The 25,790-nt window shown below is 35.4% G+C and overlaps 2 protein-coding genes across 2 annotated transcripts; one reads left to right on the top strand and one right to left on the bottom strand.

Annotated features, from left to right (window-relative positions):
- Positions 1-14,938: 14,938 nt before the first annotated feature.
- Positions 14,939-15,725, bottom strand: LOC133856811 (probable beta-D-xylosidase 7). The gene is made up of 3 exons (XM_062291853.1): positions 15,709-15,725; positions 15,252-15,415; positions 14,939-15,171 (listed from the first exon to the last, which is right to left on the bottom strand). Exons 1-3 carry the CDS (start codon positions 15,723-15,725, stop codon positions 14,939-14,941), a joined length of 414 nt encoding a protein of 137 aa, XP_062147837.1.
- An 8,298-nt stretch (positions 15,726-24,023) lies between these two features.
- Positions 24,024-25,683, top strand: LOC133858120 (histone H3.3). The gene is made up of 5 exons (XM_062293566.1): positions 24,024-24,112; positions 24,607-24,678; positions 24,776-24,852; positions 24,954-25,044; positions 25,142-25,683. Exons 2-5 carry the CDS (start codon positions 24,607-24,609, stop codon positions 25,310-25,312), a joined length of 411 nt encoding a protein of 136 aa, XP_062149550.1. The 5' UTR covers positions 24,024-24,112; the 3' UTR covers positions 25,313-25,683.
- Positions 25,684-25,790: the final 107 nt, after the last annotated feature.

The raw sequence follows: 25,790 nt of genomic DNA, 5'->3' as shown, positions 1-25,790 counted from the left end.
AGATTTGACTTTTTTGAGAGAAGTAGAAAAAAATGGAGAGTGAAATGAGAGTGTTGTCAAACACGTCAAAAAAATGAGTTTCAGAGTTTGACGGTCTTGGCAGCAGCAAGAGAGAGAGAGAGAGAATCTGACTTTCTTCTATTCTCAAAACGGAAACGACAAAGAGTGATTTGAGATTTTTATTTGCTGAATGGTTAACAATGTTTCAACCTTTCAGGTTAGATTAGGTTCTTGACTTCTTTTTGAGTGATTAATTGATAGGATGGAAGAAGGCGTCTGTTTTTACTTTTTATAACACAAAATGACGTCGTTTTAATTAATATTAAAAAAAAAACAAAAAACAAAAATAACATTGTCGATTCAATCGGGTTGGTACGAAAATCGACTTCAAGGAAATCTTTTCGCCTACCGACCAAATCGATATCGGTAGGCGAAATCTATACTGCCTACCGACCGCTGGATGTTGGTGGCAGCTCGATGTCGGCGCGGTGACGGACGATAGGTGGCCGGCCGATCTGCATGGTGCAAGTGCTAATGATAAGTATAAATATAAAATCCTTATATCAATATCAAGCATATTTATGGCAAATATATAATCAATCGAAATTTTAAATTTCATATTATAGCATTATTTTAATTTTAAAATGGCAAATTCATTTTAATTAAAAACTCATCCACCAAAAACACCAAATAAAACCCAAAATCTGCCAACAGCATGAACAGTTTCCACCAAAACAAATTGGAATCGATGAACAATTTTTTTATTTTTTTTCCTAATAAAGAAAACTCTACAAAAATCTCTAGTTTAATCAAATTGGAATGAAGTGCAGCAAAATCATCTACAAACAACACTTCTGTAGAACTAAACTGTAGAAAAACAAGATAACCCAAGATCTTCCATCCATCCCAAGATCTGCAAAACTGATTCGGTCATCAACAAACAAAAATTAAGAGACTCCCAAAATTAAAAACAAGATAACCCAAGATCTTCCATCCATCCCAAGATCTGCAAAACTGATTCGGTCATCAACAAACAAAAATTAAGAGACTCCCAAAATTAGAAACAACCCAAGGCTTCTCAAACTATCCACAAAATCAATCGCAAATTTGCTTAAGCTGTAAATGTCAATACAAGTAGTAAAAAACAATTACTAATTAATTATAATCACAAGCAACCGTGAGAAAATAAGAAAAAAAAAAAAAAAAAAAAAGGAAAAGAAGGGAAATAGAGAGAATGAGAGAGGCCCAAAAGAAATACTAAAAAATATGCATGTGGAGTTACACTATTCACACATCCAAGATAAATCTATTTTGCATTTGGAATACATAATCGAATGAGGGAGGTTTTTGAGCTTTTACTTAGCTATTATAGCCTAAAGTTGCAAATAGCTAACCCATTGAAAATGCTCGTAGAGGCAAGATTCGAGAGAGGCAATGAGAGTTAGCAACAGCGTGATGGACTGATGCGAGCGAGTTTGAGATCAAATCATAAAGTCGTGTAATTCCAAACCTACATAGAAGTGATAAAACAACGTTGTTCTAGTGTTTAATACCAAAACAATGTCAATTTTGATCTTATGTTTTTTTATTAAATATATAATATAAATAATTATATAATTTATATATAAAAGTAAGCGATTATTAACTACCCCTACCCCAAAAACTGCTAACCGCCCGTCTTAGGCAGTTAGCAGTTTTTTATAACCACATACAAAAATGATTATGCGATTTGATGTTAGTACGTAGTTATAAGTGGTTAGCAGTTATTGGGAGGTTATAATTGCCCTATATGTATAGGCCTACCGCTTGCCTTTTCACCCCTAAAGAAAATGTTATCAAAGATTGAAAGCTGGAACATCAATTTCATCAACACCAATAGAAGCCTATGAAAAAAAAAAAAAAAAAAATCTTAATTTAGGCTAGACATATATTTCCTCCAAATTGGATTGGATCAATTTTTTCAAGAGAAATGATAAACTTCAATTTTTTTTTTCCAAAAGTTGATTCTCAAATGATGTGTTACGATCTCATGAGATTAATTATTTTGAAAAATGCATCACCATTTCACGGGATTGTGACACATCACTTAAAAACCAACTCTTATAAAAAAAAATTAATAAGTCTTAACATTTCTCATTTTTAAATATAATATATAAGATTATCATGTATTTCTTAACATACGAGAATTACATACTTTTTTTTTTTTAATGGATTTGACTTTTATGCATAGTTTTAATAACAACATATATGCGGTAATTTAAACAATGGTCAAGATTCCTCCTAAAAAGTAACTTTACTTTTAACTTTTACCAATCACCTTTGTTTAACCATAGTTCAAAATGACACCACACCTTCCTGCCTCAATCTCCATTTTTTCTCTCCCATCTGTTTCAGTTTCCCCTCGAAAATTCTTTCTCTCAAATGGACGATTTTTATTTCTCAGACCCACAATAAACGCAAAAGCTAGAATAAAAGAAACAAAAAAAGCACAGTACTACTCCATCTAGTGAAACAAAACTTGGAATAAAAGAAAAAACTCTCTCTCAATGCCTCTCCATTGTGGATGATATAAATAGTTGTTTTCTTGAAATTTATCATTTTAGGGTATTACCAACAAAGTCGGGGCAGTATATACCTAGCATAGTCGGTAATTTATTACAGGATACCTTCTTGATTTAACCCATTCATGGATTATAATTCAACATATTGTATTTCTAGCTTTATTTCTCTACTTTGACTCGTATCTTTCACGTCCCACCTATATTGTCTAATTTATAATTTTTGTATGTATTATGTAGATGCAATTATTTGCATGGTCAATCTTCTTCTACTTGATTAGTTCGCATGAATGATTGTTTTTGGTCAGCAGTAAACCTCAAACATTTTTCAAGAGAGACTGACCTTGTGCTATCTCTCCCACCTATTTATTCTAGCCTTTTGTTGTGGGTTTAAGAAAAAAAGATCCATCGATTTGAGGGTGTGAGATTTAGAGGAGGAACAAAATCAGATGGGTTAGAGAAAACGTACGGTGGAGGGCATGAAGTCATTTGGAACCATGGTTAAACAAGGGCGACCAAATAAAGGTTAAAAGCAAAATAACTCTTTGTTAGGTGAATACTGTTGTTTAAATTTCATCATATGTGCTGTTATTAAAAAGCATGGAACCCAGATTTTTTTAATATAATTTCTTATGTTAGTAAAATTCTAAACCAAGAGAGGATCCTCGAAAAAAAAAGAAAAAGAGAAAGAAAGAAAGAGAGAAGAGGAAGTGGAAATGAAAGACATCAAAATGACAAAATATCTTTCACAACAGATGCCCTAAATATACATGAGGGCCTTGAAAATATACAATAATTTCCTAAATATACATGGGCACAGTACATTTACAATGTATTATTTTAATATAAAAATGTATATTTAATTGATATAGGGAAGGGAGAAAAAGTAGGAAAGAAATAAAAAGAATAAAATAAGAGTAAAAAAAGAAAATTTAATTGATATAAGAAAATATAAGGGAATCTATTGTGAAGTGTTTTTTTATAAGAAAGCAAAAAATAATTTTGTTCCATAAATATAAAGAAAATAGTTGGGAATCTATTGCTAGTGCTTTAACAGAAATCATTCATTTGGGCTCCTTGAGGCTTGTTTGGATGTCGTTTACACCCAATTCCAATATTTTCAACTAAACTCAATTTTTTTTCAACCTAATTAAATAATAATAATAATAATAATCCAACTGAAAAATAATATTAATAATTTAAAAAATATATTACTCAAGGGTGGTATGGGGATGGTGGTGGCCGAACCACCCTCAGGTGGCCAGGTGTCTGGGGTGGCCCCGTCACCCCATTAGTTTTGGGGGTGGTTCGGCTATCCAATTATTATTAGGAAAAAGTACACATAACTCTCTTAAACTACCATCATATTGTCAATGTTCCCCCAAACTATCAATTGTGTCAATGCCCCCCCTAAACTACCAAAAAAAATGTCAATGTCCCCTAATGACAAAAATACCCTTCATAAAATTATTAAAATAAAATAAAAAACTAAAAAAATTATTAAAAAAATATAAAACAACAAAAAATCACTTACAACAACTTTTCTATAGGTTCTCTAAACGTTAGGTTTGCTACCCGGTGCATAGGGATGCTAAAGCTTTCATATTCATTATTTTAACACAAAATATTTCTCTCTCATCTATTTGCCTTTCATTAGGGACAATGTTGAGATTTTGTAAAAAATGTGAGGGTAAGTAAGGAATTTATATTTTGTAAAAAATAATATTTAATTGGCATAGGAAATATAAGTAATAATTCTGAAGATTATTTGAATAAGGAAAGAAAAAATAGTTTAGTTCCCTAAATTTAGGAAAAATCAAAAGGAAGCTGTTGCGAGTGCTCTAAGATTTTCAATCTCTTAGCATATGAGAATTGTAATTTTTTTTTTCAAATATAATTTCTTTGGTTAGTGAAAAAGGGATAGAAGTTTCAAATATATGAAGTCAATATTAGCAAGTCTTTTAAAAAATTTAAATAATGTAAAATTATGTAAACCGTTAAATGTATCAACTTTAAATCTTAACCATCAAATAAATAATGTCAATTTCATTTGAAACCAATAGAGAATCCTTGTAAAAAAAATATTTTTTTTTTTTAAAAGTCCGATCTCTCTCCTCACCAAAGAAAAACCAGAACTCCCAAACTTGCATTGATCTGGGAGGAGGGAAGAACTCCTACCCTCTCTCATGTCGTTGTTTCTTTTTGCATGCTGCTGCTGTTTGGCTAGAGTTTTCTCTAGTCCTTTCCACCTCTTATGAGGTCTTATCCTTGATCCTCCTGAAATCGCAATATTAGCCTTTCCACTGCTACTCTGCAGCTTCCTCCACCTCTCGAATCTATCTTAGTTTTCAGATATGATTCTTTCAAAGCTAGATCTGTCAGTCTATGTCAGCTTCACTCATCAAAGCGCCTCTCCACTATCATCTCTGGCCTCCTCGTTACATGTTGCTACCTTTCACTCCTACATTGGACTGCCACGCTGCCTTTGCGTTCTAGCCTTTTCCGCCGCTGGTGTTGCTTATTTTTGGGTTTAGTGATTTATTTCGTTAATTTCTCTGTATTTATGTTGGATGTTGTTGTGTTGTGGTTTTCAACTTAACCCAAATCGGTTGGGCTTCAGACTCTTTGTCTGTGATGGGGATCTCGTTTCCTCCGTTCTTTCTCTTCTTAGTCTATTTGGTTTCCTTGAAAAGTACTAGACTATATCTAAGTATTTGGTAGTTCTTTCACTGCCTATAGTTCTATCCATCTTAGTGGGCCAAGGCTTTCATTGACTGCATTACCAAGTGTCTTTCACCTTTTTGGATTTCCTCGAGAATGACGCTCCAGTATCAGTCTTGGTTGGATTTTTCAGTTGTTAGACCACTCCCAGCAGTTTATCTAAACTTTTATCTATAATAGCTAACGAAAACTCACTTCTACTAGATTAGCTAACCACTTTTTAACACCTTCCTCCATCAGCTTATCTAAACTTCTCTTTATTTTATTAAAATAAGCATTTTTATTCTTTATTCTTTATTTTTTATTTTTGTTTTGTTTAAAACCTATCTCTAAGCTGCCACGCAGCCACGCGTCTGCACCTCCACGCATCTACACTCATGTCCACATGACCCATGGCCATGAATTTTTAACCAGAAAAATCCCATTCTTCGGTACGGAATTGGCCATCAAGGTGCCGGTGGAAGCCATAGCCAAGGACCTCTGGAGCCCCGATGAGCGATACAAACGAAGTCCTTGCCCGGGACGCGAGACAAGCAGGCACGGCAGCTGGAAACTGAACGAACGGTGAGCGACGCAGCCCTGGCTCGGTGGTTAGCGACGGCGAGAGGCTCCGGAAGAAGAATCGAGTCCATGTCCTTGTGATTGACGAACCCTGGACTTGGAGCTCCGAGCGCAGGATCCGCCTCCGAGCAGTTCTCGCTCGGCCTCGTTGCTGAGGACTTGTGGAACGATGACACACAGAGAGAGAGAGAGATGCGGGGACAAATGAGAGAGAAGAAGAAAGGGGAGAGAAAGAAAGATAAAATTGGCGTTGCACTGTTCACGGATGCAGCAAAACGCTATTGTAGCGTTGGTGTGCATAATCTGTTGGAGGTGTATTTTTAAGGTTTCTGTTAGCTACTTTGGCCAAAAGTGGGTTATAAATGATTTGCTGGGACTGCTCTTAGCTTGATTTTGTTTTTGTTTCTACCTGTTTATTGTTCCCTGTATTTTGTTTATGTTATTTGTTCTTTAAGCTGCACTAAAAAAAAAAAAAAAAAAAAAAAAAAAAAAAAAAAAAAAAAAAAGAAGAAGAAGAAGAGAGAGAAAAAGGAAAGAGGAGGATATTGTCGAAATGGTTAACTAGGAAATGAACTCAAATGATAAGACGTTAACTAGGAAATGACAAGTGATAACACAGTGCTGCTTCTATAGACTATGCGTATGAACCATGAAGACCTGTTTCCAACTTTCCCATTTCAGCTTCCGAAGTGCTTTGGGAGAAGATGCGCGTATCACTCACACAGTCACACGCTACATATAGGCCCCAACCTCTGGCCTTTCCTAATTTTTGGTTCGGAGAGAATCTAGGAGAGGTAGCATTGTGAGATTTTATTGGATTTTTATTGTTTGATCATTATATTTGATGTGGATGATTTTCTGAGAGGACCGCCTTGGTGAAATTTTGGAGATCGAGCACCAAGTATTTTGATTTTCTTTCATTTTTTGTTGACAAAACTGAAGATTTTAATGTTGGTATTTTGTCGCAGATGAAGCGTCCAAAGCAAACTGCTCGCAAGTCCACTGGAGGAATGATTCCCAAGAAGCAGCTCGGTGCCAAGGTTTGTGCTTTTCATTCGAACTCGTCTGTTCTCGTACCTGTGTTTCAAAATAAATGTGTTAATTTTATTCCTTGTTTGTACGCTCTTAGGCTGCCCGTAAGTCTGCTCCCACCACTGGTGGTGTCAAGAAGCCCCATTGCTACCGCTCTCGTGCTGTTGCTCTTCGGTAAGTTCTTTTCCGTTTCTTTGCTCCCAAATGCACCATTATGGGTATGGGATTTGTTAGAATAGTTTTCTAGTGACCATTTTGCACCTGCAAGAAAGAAAGAATGTAAGCAGTCGCAGGCACCGGAGGGGAATGTTGTTCCCGAAGCCCCGGCCATTCCGTCGGGGGGTGAGCAGGCACTACGGGCCAATCCCCTGTTACTGCTAGAAGAGATCATCCCTAAAAATTACACCATGGGTGCCGGTGGAGTGGAGGCGCCTGCTCTTATCGAGATGATGGTGCAGTCCATGGTTCTGGTGAGAGAATCTGATCATCTTCTCGTTTTTTCTCTTTCACTGCATGCCCTGTTTTACTTACTGTTTCCTTTTTTGGCTTTCAGAGTGCTGTGAGGGCAGTGGGTCTTCTTGCCGACCACAGGAGGTTCGTGAAGGCGTCTGCTTCAGAGATTGAGGATCTCCGCGCTCGGCTCGAGAGTCCGAGAGAGAACCTTCGGTTGAAAGGTATCTTGAAGGAACAGGACGCCGAGCTTGTTGCCGCCACTCAGAGGGCGTCTTCCTCGGATAATAAGGCTGCCCAGTTGGAAGCCATGCATGCCAAGTTCTTGGACGAGCTTTGCAAAACCAAGGACGAGGCAAGAGACGCCTTATGCACCGCCGATATGAAGCTTCTGTGCTTGGAGGCAGAGAAGGCATCCTTGAGTTCAGTCCTGCTTGAGGCTCATGCAAAGCTTGAGGCAGAGAAGGCATCCAAGGACGAGGCAAAAGACGCCTTATGCGCCGCCGATATGAAGCTTCTGTGCTTGGAGGCAGAGAAGGCATCCTTGAGTTCAGGCCTGCTGGAGGCTCATGCAAAGCTTGAGGGTGAGCAGACTGAGCAGCGGACGGAGGCCCATCAGCTGAAGAAGAAGTGCCGAGCCTACAAATGGAAAGCTTAGTACTATTCGAAGCAGTTGTCGTATATGGCCCAAATTAGGGACAAGGCCTGGTGCTTCGGCTTCCTTTGGGGCTTTGAGACCTGTCGGAATCTGGCCTTGGGCTTGGACCCTTCTCAACAAGCTGAGGCTATGACTGCCTATGAGAGTGCTTTTCGCCTTTTGAGAGGTGTCACGAAGAGAGATGCGTGATGGTAAGGCAATGGGGGACTACTTTCGGCAAGCGTCCTGATGATGATGATGATGATGCTGCTGACTAAGCCCAAGCTGACGGTGGTGATGCTAAGGTTGGGAGACCACCCTACATCAGTTTTGAATCTTTTTTGCTGGATGAAATGTAGATATTTGTTTAATATATAATATTGAGATGTGTTTAGTGTTATTCTTTGTTAAAGTATTTTCAAAATTAATATGTATATAAATATTTATATTATGTCTTGGGAATGATTTAAAAGGAAGGTGTTTAAAAGCATTAAATGAAGATAGTCCCACATGGGAAAAAGAGAAACTGAAGTTGGCATTTATAAGGCCCAACACACTTTAAGCATTTAAAGTAATGCTTAGGTGTATACTCTTATGCGTATACTATAGTACGGTGCGAAGCACCGGACGCACACGCGCACGCGCGCGCGTGGCAGTGGGCAGTGGGCTGTATTGGCACTTGGCACTTGGCACTTGAGCTCGGAGCGATCTAATCATGACCTTTCAATTTTGGATGGTCATGATCAATTGATCTAGTGGTTTAATCTAAACCATAGGATGCTTCTTAGGTAGATCCAATGGTCGGATTTACTGGACAATCAAATAAATAAACTGTAAGGTCAAATCACATTTGATCTAATGGTTGAGATTAATTAATAACGATCTAATGGTTATTATTAATCAATTATAGACAGTTATTTGATCTGATGGTCAGATTTAAGTGTCTGTTGAAACAGCAGTTTATGACTATTATGGAAGCAGTTATGGACGGTTAGATTAGCAGTTATTTAAATATTATACAGAAGTAACTGCTGTCCAGTTATCAGAAATATACAGAAATAACTGCTGTACAGTGTTTAATAAAAAGAAATAATAAAATTTCTTTTATCTTCAATGCTTTTTCTGATACCTTCTGTATTTTAAAATTAAAAAGAGTCTCTGTCTGTCTCTTGATATAATAGAAAAATCTGAGAGTGTTCGGGTTTAATTTTTCGTTAGTGCAAAACGAGATTAAACAAACAGAGGTTTCTGGGCTCCATTGTATCCTGGAAAAATATTTGCTGTAACCTTTTTGCATACCTTTCTGGTGGGGGCAAATAATTTCTTAAGGAAAGCGACGTTGTAACGCGCCTTAGGAGCATTTCGTTTTTCTGCTTTCGATTATATTTTCTAACAATCTTAAGAAATTATTTTTGCTTCAATGGCACCGCAATCTCTGAAAGAACTTGCTGCTGATTTCATCAAACTCGAAAGGTTTGATGGTTCCTCATTCAAGCGATGGCAGAAGAAGATGCATTTCCTCCTTGCTGGACTGAGGGTGGCTTATGTGCTTACAACTCCCAAACCCGAAGCGCATGAGAACGAGACAATTGCTGATACTCGGACAAGGATGAAATGGGAGCAGGATGACTACATCTGCAAGGGCCACATCTGCAATGCTATGGTGGATTCTCTGTTCGACATCTACCAAAGCAAATCAACGGCCAAAGATGTCTGGGATGCACTCGAGGCTAAGTATCTTTTAGAAGATGCTACAAGTAAGAAGTTTTTGGCCTCTAAATTTATGAATTACAGAATGGTTGATGCTAGACCTATTGTTGAACAATTTAACGAAATTCTGCATATTTTGAGTCAATTTGGTCAGCATAACATGAAAATGGATGAGGAAATTGCTGTCTCATCCATCATTGATAAACTTCCTCCCTCCTGGAAAGAACAGAGAAAGATTCTGAAACACAAAAAGGAGGAGATAACTGTTGATCAGTTAGGCCAACACTTTCAGATAGAGGAAGAATTGAAAATCAAAGAAAATGAAGAGCAAGGAATTCTGTCCTCGAAAGTGCATATGGTGGAGGAAGGAAAGGAAGGGAATTCTTCAAAGAAGCCCTCTCAATTCAAAAAGCCCAATCAGAAGAAGAGGAAGAACTTTAAGAATCAAAAGCCGGACCAGAACCATGAGAAGAAGATTAAGGGTGGTTGCTACTATTGTGGCAAGCCAGGCCATTTTAAGAGAGACTGCCGTTTTCTGAAAAAGAAACAGCAGGATTCTGACTCGAAAGAGTTTGTGGCAATGATTTCCGAGGTTTTATGCTCGAGGAAGAGGGTTCGTGGTGGATTGATTCATGTGCAACCAGGCACATATGCAAGGAAATGAGTCTTTTCAAGACCTTTGAAACGGTGGAAAATTGTGTTCTCTTTATGGGAAATTCTTCCACTGCTGTTGTCAAAGGAAAAGGAACAGTGAATCTTGAATTCACTTCTGGAAAAGTTCTGTCTTTAACTGATGTTTATTTCGTACCTAAAATTAGGAAGAACCTTGTGTCTGGAGGTCTTCTTAATAAATTTGGTTTTAAGGCTGTCTTTGAGTCAGATCAGTTTGTGCTGACCAAATGAGGTGCTTTTGTTGAGAAGGGTTATCTGTTTGAAGGAATGTTTAAGTTGAACCTTATTAATAAAGTTAATAATTCTGCTTATTTGATTGACTCAATTTCTTTATGGCATAATAGATTAGGTCATGTTAATACTAGAAGAATGCATGATATGGTTGTTTTAAATTTGATTCCTAAATCTGTAAATGATATAATTGATAAATGTAGAATTTGCATGCAAACAAAAATTACCAGAAAACCTTTTCCAAAAATTGATAGATCTTCAATTTTGTTACAACTTGTACATAGTGATGTTTGTGATATGCATGGTAATCCTACAAGAGGAGGCAAAAAGTATTTTGTAACTTTCATTGATGATTTTTCAAAATACTGTTATGTTTATCTTATGTTTTCAAAAGATGAAGTTCTGGAAAATTTTAAAGTTTACAAAACAGAAGTGGAAAATCAATGTGATGTTAGAATTAAATGCCTCAGATCCGATAGAGGAGGAGAATATTATTTTCCTTCATATTGTGAATCTGTAGGCATTATTCATGAAACATCCATTGCATATACTCCACAACAAAATGGAGTTGCGGAAAGGAAAAATAGAACTTTAGTTGAAATAGTAAATTCCTTGCTTTGTAATTCTGGACTAAACAAAAGTTTTTTGGGAGAAGCTATTCTTTCTGCGTGTTATATTTTAAACAGAATACCTCAAAAGAAATCCAAGGTTACTCCATACGAATTATGGAAGAAAAGAAAACCCAACCTTAGTTATTTTAAGGTGTGGGGGTGTAGAGCTATTGTCAGATTACCTGAGCCAAAAATCAGGAAATTGGGACAGAAAGCTATAGAGTGCATTTTCTTAGGTTATGCACAACATAGTAAAGGTTATAGGTTTTTAGTAGTCGAACCTAATCTTTCTGTTGAGGTAAATACTGTTATAGAATCCAGAGATGCAGAATTTTATGAACATAGGTTCACATCAATTCCATCTATTAATGATAAGATGGTGGAACCTATAAGAAATAACAATGAATTTGGTGAACCAAGTGAACCTTCTGAAATAAGGAGGGGCAAAAGAATGAGAAAAGAAAAATCTTTTGGACCAGATTTCATTGTATATTTGGTTGAAGGATCTAGAGATTCATCTTGTAAGCAAAAGATGATATCACCTAATATAGAATCGGATCCTTTGACATATGAAGAGGCTATGAAGTCTCAAGATTCTGAATTTTGGAAGGAAGCCATTAATGATGAAATGGATTCTATAATAGGTAATAACACGTGGATTTTAGTAGACTTACCCCCTGGTTCCACTCTTATTGGTTGTAAATGGATTTTTAGAAGAAAATTGAAGGTAGATGGAACCATAGAAAAATTCAAAACAAGGTTGGTTGCTAAAGGATTTAAACAAAAAGAAGGTTTGGATTATTTTGATACTTATGCTCCTGTTGCTAGGATTGCTACTATTAGAACGTTAATTGCTTTAGCATCTATTTATAAATTTGATATTCATCAAATGGATGTTAAAACTGCATTTTTAAATGGTGAGCTTGAAGAAGAAATTTATATGCATCAACCAGAGGGATTTGTTTTGCCTAATCAAGAACGTAAAGTTTGTAAATTAGTTAAATCTCTCTATGGTCTTAAACAAGCTCCTAAACAATGGCATGAAAAATTTGATCAATCTGCAATTGCAAATGGTTTTAAAATCCATGATTCTGATAAATGTGTTTATAGTAAGTTTTATAAAAATCAAGGAGTCATTATATGTTTATATGTTGATGATATGTTGATTTTTGGTACTGATTATGATAGCATTGTTAATACTAAGAATTTTTTGTCTTCTAATTTTGACATGAAAGATTTGGGTGTAGCTGATGTGATTCTTGGTATTAGAATTATTAGAAATAATGGAAATTTAATTCTTACTCAATCACATTATATTGAAAAAGTTCTCAAAAGGTTTAATCAGTTTGATAGTAAACCTGTGACTACACCTTTTGATACTAGCATGAAATTATATCCTAATACTGGTAGAGCTGTAGACCAATTACAATTTGCTAGAGTTATTGGTTGCTTGATGTATGCAATGACATGTACTAGACCTGATATTGCATATGCAGTAGGTAAAATGAGTAGATATACTAGTAACCCTAGTCATATTCATTGGATTGCTGTACAAAGGATTCTTAAATATTTAAAGAAAACCATTAATTATGGAATTTTGTACAGCGGGTATCCTACAGTATTGGAAGGATATACGGATGCTAGTTGGATCACGGATAACGATGATCACAAATCAACCAGTGGGTGGATATTCACCCTTGGTGGAGGAGCTATTTCCTGGGGTTCTAAGAAACAGACCCTTATTACAGACTCTACCATGGCGGCAGAGTTTGTGGCATTAGCTTCTTGTAGCAAAGAAGCGGAATGGATAAGGAATTTATTAATGGAAATTCCTTTGTGGCCTAAACCTATGCCTCCTGTTTCTTTACATTGTGATAGTCAAGCAACACTGTCGCGGGCTTATAGTCATATTTATAATGGCAAATCGAGGCATATTGGTTTAAGGCATAGTTATGTAAGGCAATTACTCACTGATGGAGTAATTACAATTGATTTTGTGAGATCTGTTCAAAATTTAGCAAATCCATTAACTAAAGGACTTGCAAGGGATTTGGTGTGGAAAACATCAAAGGAGATGGGGTTAAAACCTTTAGATCACCAATAGTGGAAACTCAACTCAACACTTAAATTATTAAGATCTTGAGTTCAATGAGCTAAAGTACACTATATGATGTGATCGCAAGCACCCATATAATATTAGTTTTTAAATTAATAAACCATCTCAAGGCTAAGGTGCTTGGAATCTGTAATGTTAAAATGGAGGTTGTGCCTTTTGCACTTAATAGGATTATAACAGATTTATGTTGAAGTGTATCAGTTACAGGGCACTTTTGATAAGCTTACCTATATGAGTGTCGGAGGTAGTGCCGCCTTCTATGAGACTAAGGTTTTGTCTCTAGAGCGCTCATGAAACCAGGATATTGACACAAGGCCAATCCACGTGTCGGCTTCTAGAACTACTCAAAGAGAAGAAAAAGCATGTGTGAGATGTGCCCGGCTAGTCAAATAGGATAACTGGTTCAAAGCTTGTCTACCATGGTATTCTGATTAGCTCTGACATATTATCACTAAGTAAAGGTTCAAGTCCTCAAGACACCTTCATTTATGCATGCTTTTTCCTATTATAGTCAAGTTGTGTTTTGATTTTGAAAATGGTGGGGAATTGTTAAAGTATTTTCAAAATTAATATGTATATAAATATTTATATTGTGTCTTGGGAATGATTTAAAAGGAAGGTGTTTAAAAGCATTAAATGAAGATAGTCCCACATGGGAAAAAGAGAAACTGAAGTTGGCATTTATAAGGCCCAACACACTTTAAGCATTTAAAGTAATGCTTAGGTATATACTCTTATGCGTATACTATAGTACGGTGCGAAGCACCGGACGCACACGCGCACTTGGCACTTGGCACTTGGCACTTGGCACTTGGCACTTGGCACTTGGCACTTGGCATCGGAGCTCGGAGCGATCTAATCATGACCTTTCAATTTTGGATGGTCATGATCAATTGATCTAGTGGTTTAATCTAAACCATAGGATGCTTCTTAGGTAGATCCAATGGTCGGATTTACTGGACAATCAAATAAATAAACTGTAAGGTCAAATCACATTTGATCTAATGATTGAGATTAATTAATAACGATCTAATGGTTATTATTAATCAATCATAGACAGTTATTTGATCTGATGGTCAGATTTAAGTGTCTGTTGAAACAGCAGTTTATGACTGTTATGGAAGCAGTTATGGACGGTTAGATTAGCAGTTATTTAAATATTATACAGAAGTAACTGCTGTCCAGTTATCAGAAATATACAGAAATAACTGCTGTACAGTGTTTAATAAAAAGAAATAATAAAATTTCTTTTATTTTCAATGCTTTTTCTGATACCTTATGTATTTTAAAATTAAAAAGAGTCTATGTCTGTCTCTTGATATAATAGAAAAATCTGAGTGTTCGGGTTTAATTTTTCGTTAGTGCAAAACGAGATTAAAAACAGAGGTTTCTGGGCTCCATTGTATCCTGGAGAAATATTTGCTGTAACCTTTTTGCATACCTTTCTGGTGGGAGCAAATAATTTCTTAAGGAAAGCGACGTTGTAACGCGCCTTAGGAGCATTTCGTTTTTCTGCTTTCGATTATATTTTCTAACAATTCTCTTATCTATTTCTTATAATTTATTTTACAAATTTACTATTAAATTTGTGAAGCCTACGTGTAATTTCATAAATTCAATCGTGAATCATGCTTTGTCTTCAAAAACGAGCTAATGATTGATTCAAGTGGATCATGCTTTGTGTGACAGCTGGGAGCTCATAAACATATTTTGAGTAGCTGAGGCCGTAACCGAACTCGAAAACTTTTTCACCTTCGTAGAAACGGTACGTGCGCCCGGGATAGCCTGATGATGGCTCTGCCCTCATCCTCATGTCTGTCGTTGGTACTTTTACGAAATCTTGCGGATACCAAGTCACTGGCAATCTTCCTCCTGCATGCAAAAATGAAGAACACCATGAAAGCTGCGGTTAAAGGAAATAATCAGAGACATTCTTTTCTCTTATAAGCTACCTGGGTTGTGGTCGCCAAAGATAACTTCTGCAATCGCACTTCCTCCAGCTTGGCCGGGATAACCAGCCCACAAGATGCTTCCGATGTTCTTGTCATTCTTGGCTGAAGATATATCAACCGGACCACCAGAAAGGAGAACCAGAACAACTGGTTTCTTAGCTACACTTGAAATGAGGGGCAAAATTGGAACTCATTTTCGTTGACCGTTGCAGGAACATTAACAGGAAGAGCATTACGTGGTATGGAGATAAAGTGGACTGAAAGGCTCTGCGGTGGGACCCAGGCGCACTACTGTGTAGTGTAATGGAACTTAACAAATAAGGCCTTGTTTGTACAAAGATGGACATGAGATTTGTAAAAGAATGAAACTAAACATTTCTCAATAATATTTTTTTTCTTTGACTCACGACAAGCTCTTTTTTTTTTTTTTGTTCTTTTTTTTTTTTTTCAAGTTTACCGTATGATCCTATCCATTTTTTTTTTTTTTTTTTTTTGTTGCTGTGTGTGGGTCACTGAATTGAACTTTGACAAGCCTATAAATCTTCACTAAAGAAGTTTCGAACCTTTCCTTTTTCTCCCTTTGATAGAAAATGGATCAAAGATTGAAAGTTGGAACATCAACACCAGTAGAAGCCTTCGAAAAAAAAAGAACATATTAATTTAGGCCCAGCATATGAGCAATCTCTGGAGTGAGTTTTACATTGTAATTTAAGAGATTAAAAGTTTGATATTAAACCAAATCATATTTAATATATATATATATATATATATTTAAAAACGTCCAAAAATTTGCATTTTCAAACCCTATTTAATAAGGTGTGTTTTTAAAAAAGCATACGTTTTTAAAGTCGAAATTACAATTTTACCAAACGCTTAACTGCGATTTTAAAAATTATATTTTTCAAATCGTGCGTTTTAAAATTGCAATCCAAGCATACCCTTAAACATTCAAAATCAACTAAGTCCAATCCTTGAGTGCACTCCATTTTTATGCTAATTAACAAATTTTTACTATGCTTCAAGCCTTCAGTGATGTTTTAAACTATTTTTTTTATTAATTTTTTTTAATATTTCTTTGATTTTTAAATTTAATTTTTAAATTGTTTTAATTTTTTGAATTGTTTTAATCTGAATATATGACACGTGACAATGGTACTATAAGAATATTTCAACAAAATTAATCTTTTTGGCACAATTTAGTAGTTTATGGGGCTCAAGTAATGCAATTAGTAGTTTAGGAGACTACTTTAAAAATGACCGATAGTTTAGAAGCTTTTTTATAATTAAGCCCCAAAAATAAAATAAAAAATATACAATCATAAAATAACTGCTCATCAACTACTAGTTTAGGCCCACGTAAAAACATCGGCCCATAACCTTAAGTTTCGGACAACACAACCATTGAACTGACAAACTGTTTCGACCCATTAACCCATTATCTAACAACCCATTCAAATGACCCACGTTCTGTACATTCTAGAAGAACATAACTAGACACAAGGATTTCAAAAGACACTTGAAATCAAAACAAATCGACCAATTAACGAACTGGCAACCATAAAATGCTTCTCGTGAAGGAAATTAACTATGACAACCATTCAGCTTCCGAAGTGCTTCGAATTCCCGACAACGCTATATATAGACCCCAACCAAACAGAAGGAAATTGAAATCTGGCCGGTATTCTCTCGCAGCCAAAGCAAACTGCTCGCATATCCACTGGAGGAATGGCTCCCAAGAAGCAACGCGGTTCCGAGGTTTGTGTTTTTCAATTGAACTCGTCTGCTCTCGTAGGTGGATGTGTTTCAGAATAAATGTATGAATTTTATTCTTTGTGTACGCTCACTACAGGCTGCCCGTAAGGCTCCTCCCACCAGCGCCACCGCTAGTGGTGTCAAGAAGCCCCGTTTCTACAGCTCTCGGGCTGTTGCTCTCCGGTTAGTTGTTTTCCCTTCCTTTGCTCCCAAATGCATTATTATGGGTATGAGATTGATACGTAATTTTTCAACAAAATGCATGTTATTTATATAGTGAAATCCGTAAGCACGAGGAGCTGCTCAGGAAGGCTCTTGACCAGTTGGAAAAGGTTCGGGGCGAGTGGGAGACCGTTAAGAATGACTTGGAGTCCGAGAGAACCATGTCGTCCATCCTTAGGACCCTGTTTGAGCTTGTTAACGAGCATATTAGTGCCATCGTAGAGATCACTTTTATGGACGGCTACCGTGCTGGGTTTGAGTGCTGCATGATGATCCATAAAGTGATTCACCCAGAGATTGATGTCTCGAGTTTTGAGTTTCATGACTATCCCATGCCGCCCGAACTCTTGAAAGATCTTGAGGATCTTAAGGAGTCGTCTCGGTTGAGCTGGTCTTCCTTCTGCTAACCAAGTTTCATTAATTGACAAGGATCAAGACCTCTCCCCCCGGCCATGATTTGTCCTTTTGTACTTCTTCTGCGTCTTTTTTTATGAAATGAAACACTTTTTGATCGTCGATCATTTTCTTTTCCTACCCATCTCTGAGTTCTTAATTTACTTGCGTTTTGTCTTTATTAGATTTTTTGCTCCATGTCCGGCACTCCCATAGCCATAGATATGGTTACGAGAAAATATGGGTTTAAAGTAGGTTTCTTTTTCTTTCTTTCTTTCTTATTATTATTATTTTTATTTTTATTTTTAAACCTTATGTTTAAACCCATATTTTGTGGGTGGCTTGGGTTAGAGCTAATTTATTGAAGGGGAAATGATTTTGGTAAGTTAAGGTTCCCCAAAGTTGTTCTTGGTGTTGGAGGGAGATTTTGAAGAGTAGGGGTAAATGTTGCCAAAAAAAAAAAAATCATTAATTTGGTTCTTAGAGCACTCCCAATAGCTTATGTATTTTTCAATTTAGAATAGTTAACCAAAACTCACTTTTATCTAGTTTAGTTAATGAGTTTTAAAAGGCACTATACATTCGATTATCTATTCTTAACTCATTATTCTTTCTTTATTTTTTTTATTTTTATTAACAAGTTGAAAGGTAAAAGGTGAAAGAAAAAATAATAAAATAATTATAGATTTGTGAACGATGCAACTCCACACTGTTCACAAATGGAGACTAAATCTACTCTAGCTTTAAAATAGATAGGCAAATGGAGGATTTTTTGGCACTTTCATTATCTATTCTAACCAAAAGTAAATTTTACATAATTCACTATGAGTGCTCTTAATTAGTGGGAGAACGGTCTTCTCTCTTCCTTTGGTTAGTTTGGCGGCATCTAGATGGGATTTTTGTGGAAAAAATATGGCTTTCGTGTCATATATGATTCTGGTAGCTTCCTCAATGCTAATTCTAAGCCAACTTAATTCCTAGTATTAATATCAGGCCATCTGGATTAATGCTTCAAAAAACTTGAGGTATAGTAGTCGGGCTGCTTGGGATGATATGAGGGAAAGTAATTAAGCCTAAGCTAGATTGAGCGGTGGAAATTGGTTTGGTTTGGTTTGCTTTAGCCATCCCCGAACAAGCTTTCTTTCTTTGGCTTGTTTTTCGTCTCCTTCTGCCGTAGTTGTGTTGAGACTGCTGAGCATCTTTTCTTTGGTTGTGGCTTTAATGCTCAGTTGTGGAAGAGTATTATGAGGAAGTCCATATTGTTGGCTTTTGGAACTAGAAACTGATTGGGTAATAGTCTTCTGGTTACCCTCTGCAAGCTGAGGAATTTAAGTGCAGCTGTGTATCATCTTTGGTTGCTGAGAAATGCTATTAGACATGGCAAGACTCAAAACTTAAGAGCAGATTTTACGAGATGTGGTTTGTGAGGGTAAGAGCATAGATTTAATTAGTCGGAAATGGAGGGGTTTTGTAAAATGAGAAGAAAAAAGAAAGCGTTAAGGGGACCCTTCCTGCATAACCCTAGACACTCTTTTATATATATATATATATATATATATATATATATATATGCTAATTTGATTCTTTGTGAAAGCTGGGGTATTGGATTTGGAACTGATACTTTGCATTGGTATCACAGCAGGCATTTTCTGTTATTTGGGCATTTTTATGGTTTTTGTTAAAATGTAGAGAAAAACTAAATATGAAATGTCTATTTTGAGTGCCCTCCATTTTCACCCAACTTAAGGGTAAGCTAAAATTACAATTTAGTCCATGTAGTAAAAAAAGATTACGTAATTTGTATACTGTAGGAAGCGATATGTGATTTAGGCCAATTATGGAAATTGATTTTGCATTTATCTCAAAAAATAATTTTTTTTTTATTTTTTTTTATTTTTTTATTTTTTTTGGCTATAAATCCACCCCTTAGATCTTTTTTAGATAATAAGGGTATTATTCAAAAAAAGTGACATTTTTGGAACACGGGGATAGTTTGATGGGTCACTTTAGCACACTTAAAAATTCAAGAGGTTATTCTAAAATCATATGTTATTCTAAATAAGTTTGACACCCCATACGTGTTTTAACGCTTTTATTTTTTGCCTCCCGTGATTCATTTCGTATCGAATATAGTACATCGTTTCTAGTTAAAGACGGAGATAGTATTTCCGTCTAAAAATTGACGGAAGTCCACGTCAACACCTCTCAGGTGTTGACATATGTCATATGCATTAAAAAAATAAAAATAATAAAACTTAAAAATAAAAATAGAAAGGGGTGGCATGGTCGGTTTAAGAATGATCGAACCACCACCATATCCCAAAGGGAATGATTTGGCAACCCTCAAAAGTCCTGGGGTGGCCATTTGTCTTGGGGTGCTCCAAACAACCCTCGTAGCCCATGAGGTGGTTCGGCCACCCCCACAAAGTCAAAGAGACAAAAAAAATGATTTAGGGGTTTGGCCTTTGAAGGTGGCCGATCCACCCCCAAGGCTTTTAGGGGTGGTTTCGGCCACCCCCATTTGGCCCAAAGGAGGTGGCTCAAGCCACCCCCTTCTATTTTAATTTTTAAATGCTTTTTTTTTTTTCTTTTTTCTTTTTTCTTTTTTCTTTTAATGCATAGGACACATATTAGCACCTTAATGGTGTAGTCGTGAACTTCCGTTAATTTTTGGACGGAAGTATTATCTTCGTCTTTTGCCATAATCAAGGTACCATCTGCAAAATAATCATATAGGGTAAAAAAAAAAAGTCGTTAAACTACGTGGACAAAAATGTAATTATCCCTTATATTTAACCCAATATTCAATGTAGTGGGTTGTAAAATAATAAAAGTAAACATGGGCAATCTACTTAAATATGTGATCACTATTCTTAGATAAAACATTACTTGTCATCTCTAAACTACCAACTATTTTTCAATGTCCTTCTAAACTTAAAATTTTGCAATGTGGGGCTTTTATCTTTCGACCCCTTTTAATCACCCCGCACCGTTTAATTTTTTCATTAACTTGAATGGCTAGCATGTAAAATGCTCATTCTACCCTATACAAATTATAAAAATACAATTATACCCTTAGTTTTTAAAAAATTAATAATAATAATAATTAAAAAAAAAAATGACCCACGGCCATGTTTCTTTTTTCACTTTTGTTTCTTTTGTTTTTTAATTTTAAAATGGGTACTTTGAAAGGGGTGGTAAGATTAGAACACACATATTGCAAATTTTTAAAGTTTAGGGAGAAACATTAAAAAATGATTGGTAGTTTAGTAGGATAAGTGAAGTTTTTCCTTCGTATTCCTCATAATCTATTTAACGGTTCATATCCCATTCTCCAAACTTTAGCTAAATTTTAACTATCTATATTTCAAAATTAGATTTGGCATTAGTACTGTAAAAATAAAAAATAAAAATTCAAGAATTTTTTTTGTAATTTTTTCAACAGTTGATACTTTATTCCAGTCTCTCCCTTTTTTTCTTTTTTTCTTTTTTTGGGCACTTAAAGCCATAATCCTTCAAAAACACCCCACATCCTACTCTCTAAATTTTTCTCACTCCATTTAAATACTTTTTCTTATTTTTATTTTATTTTTTCTTTACAATACCACTTTAAATCTATTTCAAGAGGAGAAAGAATGAAGAATAAACATCTTTTTTTGCCTTTGTTGGGTGCAACAATAGTCAACATACTTGGTGAGTGGTGGAACATTTGTTGGGATTGGTGTCCAAAACTCTAATTGCATTAATATTGCTTTTTTATAAATCGTATAGTATTGAACATTGGACACACAAGCGCGCGCGCGCGCACACACACACACACACACACATATATATATATATATATATATTAATTATTGCTTTACATGTACATATATGTTTGAATATTTCATATGATATACATGTAAGTTCCCTAAGTTATATTGTATTTGACTAAAGTGTAAGTAATGAGATTATCACACATAAGATACTAGTCATAAGCCGGTCCTTGTAATTTATAAATGATTGTTCGTAGTTATAAATAGATCCGAGAAATCCATATAGACTATAACATGTCAATCTTAACGATTTATCTTTATTAGGAGAGGCAAGAAGAGCTTATAATTGATATGTTGGTAGATGAGCAAGATAGTGTCATGCATCAAACGGACTATGCGAATCATTATTCTTTCAATACTGTGATTAATTATGATGTATGTGCATGACGACTTATAACAGTCATTCTAAATTCTGAGAAGATTGTAAACTTGTATATAAAGTGTAGGTCACTTTGACGTATATAATTAGATCAAATCGATGGTTAACACTTTTGTGCGTTGAGTGATCGCTCGTAGTATTGTGGGAATACATTCTTCAATAAGGAATCTAAATCCTTTGTTATGGAACAGAGCGATAAGGAATATTCTCCTTTATGTAGATTTAATGAGATTGATTATCATAAAGTTTGGGCCTAAGTGTTTCAGTGGTATTTATTGAAATTTTGTTTTGTGCAAAGTGAGATGAAAAACTCATAAGATATAAAAAGGATATATTATGTAATTAAATTAATAGTATCAAGGAAAATAGACAGTGAAAGTAACAATGTATTGACTTTGGTTCGGTTACATAATGATTCCATGGAGGGGTAATATGTAATAAATAAGTATGTAGCTGTGATTGATTTATTAATTTGAAAATACATATTAGAGTGCTGATTTCGATTGTAAGTACTTTGAGCATGTTAGTTTAATTAATCTAGCCTTATTTATTTTGAAGAATTTTTTTTTGGGATTGATATTTTGTTGTGCATACTTTGATTAACGCATGATCCTGATCCTCAATAACATTTTCCAAAAAAGCTTTGCAAATTAGAAAGATGTAGCATTTTGTTGTTCAAAATAAAAATATTAACAAACAACTAAAAACATAAAATACTTACAAAATATTATTTAAAAAAAATTCACATTTATGACATATCGGAACATTTTTTCAAACAAAAAAACAAAAACACATTCAAAACACATTATCAAATAGAGCCGTACTTGAAAAAATGTTCTGATATTACATATATGTGAAAATAATTTTGAAGGTTTTGTGAATATTTTGTATTCTTTTTTTGGTTACTTTTTGCTACAAGCTAGCCATATGTGAATTTTTTAAGATTTTAACAAACAGAGCAGTACTTTATTAATGTACTTTCAGAGGGTATTTTTTTACGGGAATTGATTGTTGGGGACGAAAAACCGTCCCCCAACCGCATTTATAATAAATAAATGCTTTTTTTTTTTTTTTTTTTTTTTTTTTTTTTTTTATCAAAAAGCAATTCTAATGTTACATCAAAATTGCTTTTTGATTAAAAAAAACTTATTTTAATTAAAAGGGGGGGCAAGGGGACGGTAACCCGTCCCCCGCCAATCAACCCTCATTTTTTAACTTTTGGTTTGAAAAAATGTTAAGATCATCAATAAAGGTAAAAATAGTTTTAAGTGTTTTATAAATTTTTTGTATTTATGTTTTGATGATTTTTTGCTAGAGAGGTGAATACCGTGAGTGATATAGGGATCTTAACCATAAAAGACATACCACTTATCAATGAGATAATTCTATTAATTATTTTCAAATAGCTAGGTTTGGCTTAGATGCAGTTAAAAAACTACAGCATATGTGTTTTAATTTTTTCAATAATTCAAATTTAATTTCTTTATTCTCATGAAAAACTTTGAATTAAATATGTATTGTTAGAAAAAATTACAGCATATGGGCTGTAATATATATATATATATATATTTTCAACACTTAAAACAAAATCTTTCTCAAAGTATATATATATATATATATTTGAAAAAAAGAAAAAAAACTTGTGACAAAAGTGTAAATTACCAAAAAGCAAAAAGTCGAGAAGTGGTTCACCAAAATTTTTGAACACTCAAAGGGCTCATGTCCAAATTAAAGAACAAAGTTTTATTTTAAATTGAATCGGAAAAATTAATAAATTTTAAATTAATCTATCAAATTAATATATGTTTATGGAGTACCTAATTTTTTTTCACGTGCAGTTTTTAGTTTTACTCTAACGATTAGCGGTATATATTTTGTTAATTTGTGTCCATTAAAATTTAAAAATACACCTAAAATTAAATGCCACGTAAACTTCTGTACAAAGAAAAGGCAAACCTTCCTAACTAGCACTCGATCCGTTCAAAAAAACAATAAAATAAGTATCAACATCCAAAAAAAAAAAAAAAAAAAAGGTTCAATTAAGTTCAACCAATAGAAATCTAATACTCAGGCGTCACGATCCGCGTCACCACTCAATACCTCATCCTCGCCGTCCACTTTAGTCGAGAAAACACAAGTTATGCCTTCATCCTTCGTCCGATCTTGTACAGAGAAAACACACAGATACTGAATTCTATCCGTCCGATCCCGACTCACACGCTATATATACACCCCAACCTCTGTCCTTTGCAAATCTTTGGTTCTTCGAGAGAGAGAGAGAGAGACAGAAGCACTGAGAGGTAAGTTTTTCTTTTTGCTTTCTATTTATCTTTGGAACTTAACTTAGGGTTTTCTATTTTGCATGTAGATAGAAATGATTTCAATTGAAAGTTAGGGTTCTGAAATTTTCCGGCTTTAGAAGGTGTGTGTGTTCGTTAATTAGCTGATCCCTAAGGATTGGTATTATGAAATTTTATTGGATTTTTATTGTTTCATGTGGTCGATTTATCTGAGAGGGCCTCTCTGATTTTGCGCATGTTTGTTTTGGTTATCGAGAACATTTCTTGAAAGAATTTCATAGATCTATTATTCTCTGGATTTTACTCGATTAGCGGGCTTTAAAGAATTTAAATTCTGAATTTTCGGAAAATTTTGGAGAACACCGAGTATTTGGATTTTCTTTGTTTCTTTCACGGTAACCAAACAGAAAGTCAATGTTCAATTATATAGACCAGTGAGACCCAAGCATAGAGAACAAGATTGTGGATGATTTTAATTCTTGTATTTCTCGCAGATGGCCCGTACGAAGCAAACTGCTCGCAAGTCCACCGGAGGAAAGGCTCCAAGGAAGCAACTCGCTACCAAGGTTTGTGATTTTCAACCGAACTCGTCTTCTCTGTTTCAAAATAAAGGTGTTGATTCTCTGTTGCTAGTCCTAATTTGTTCGTTCTTTACGCTCACAGGCTGCCCGTAAGTCTGCCCCCACCACCGGTGGTGTTAAGAAGCCCCATCGTTACCGCCCTGGTACTGTTGCTCTTCGGTGAGTCGGTTTTCCCTCCCTTTGCTCTTAAATTTGCATGATTTAGTGATTTGCGTTTATTGGTTTTGTCTAACACGTAATTTTCTATCAATGTTATATAGTGAAATCCGTAAGTACCAGAAGAGTACCGAACTCCTGATCAGGAAGCTTCCCTTCCAGAGGCTTGTCCGTGAAATTGCACAGGACTTCAAGGTAATCTTTTATGTTGTTTGTGTTGTTATGTAGATGGGTTTGGTGGTTAATTTTTGTTTGGCTAATGATTTTATTGTGCGGGATGTTTTGGTTCCAGACCGATCTGCGTTTCCAGAGCCATGCAGTCCTGGCTCTTCAGGAGGCGGCCGAGGCCTACCTGGTAGGTCTGTTTGAGGACACCAACCTCTGTGCCATCCATGCCAAGCGGGTCACCATCATGCCGAAGGATATCCAGCTGGCTAGGAGGATCAGGGGCGAGCGTGCCTAAGCGGATGTGCCTCTAATGGGGGAAACTGTGGCTGCGTGCGGTGGAGCGAATTGAACATGCTTTGGTGATTGTGGATGGGGAGGTGTCTTTGTTTTGTTCTCTCTGTTAAAATTCTCTTAGTTAGTTTGATGTAGTTCTAGTATTGAGTTGTAGTTGATATGGAATATTGTTAACAGGCTACAAAGACCTTTTGTGTAATGATGCCTGCCTGGGATTGGTGGTGTGCTAATGGGGTGTTTTGTTTCTGGGAATGGTGGATCTTAAAGTGGTGTATTGCTGTTAATTTTGTTTTCTGTGGATGTGTGCAGCCACAGTAATGTGTTGGACAACCTTTATTGCATCTAATCTAGTTTAGTTTGTTATTCTTAGAATTTGGGGCTGTTTTAGTTGTATCCTGTTAGTCTGATGAGGCCTTGTTTGATAGATACCACCTGGTTGTCGAATAGTAGATAAAAAAAATTTGTATGTTGCGGTGTGT

Source organism: Alnus glutinosa, chromosome 14, assembly GCF_958979055.1.
Source record: "Alnus glutinosa chromosome 14, dhAlnGlut1.1, whole genome shotgun sequence".
NCBI classification, from domain to species: Eukaryota; Viridiplantae; Streptophyta; class Magnoliopsida; order Fagales; family Betulaceae; genus Alnus; species Alnus glutinosa.
Note: the sequence above shows the minus strand (reverse complement) of the source record. Positions and strands in the feature narration are given on the sequence as shown.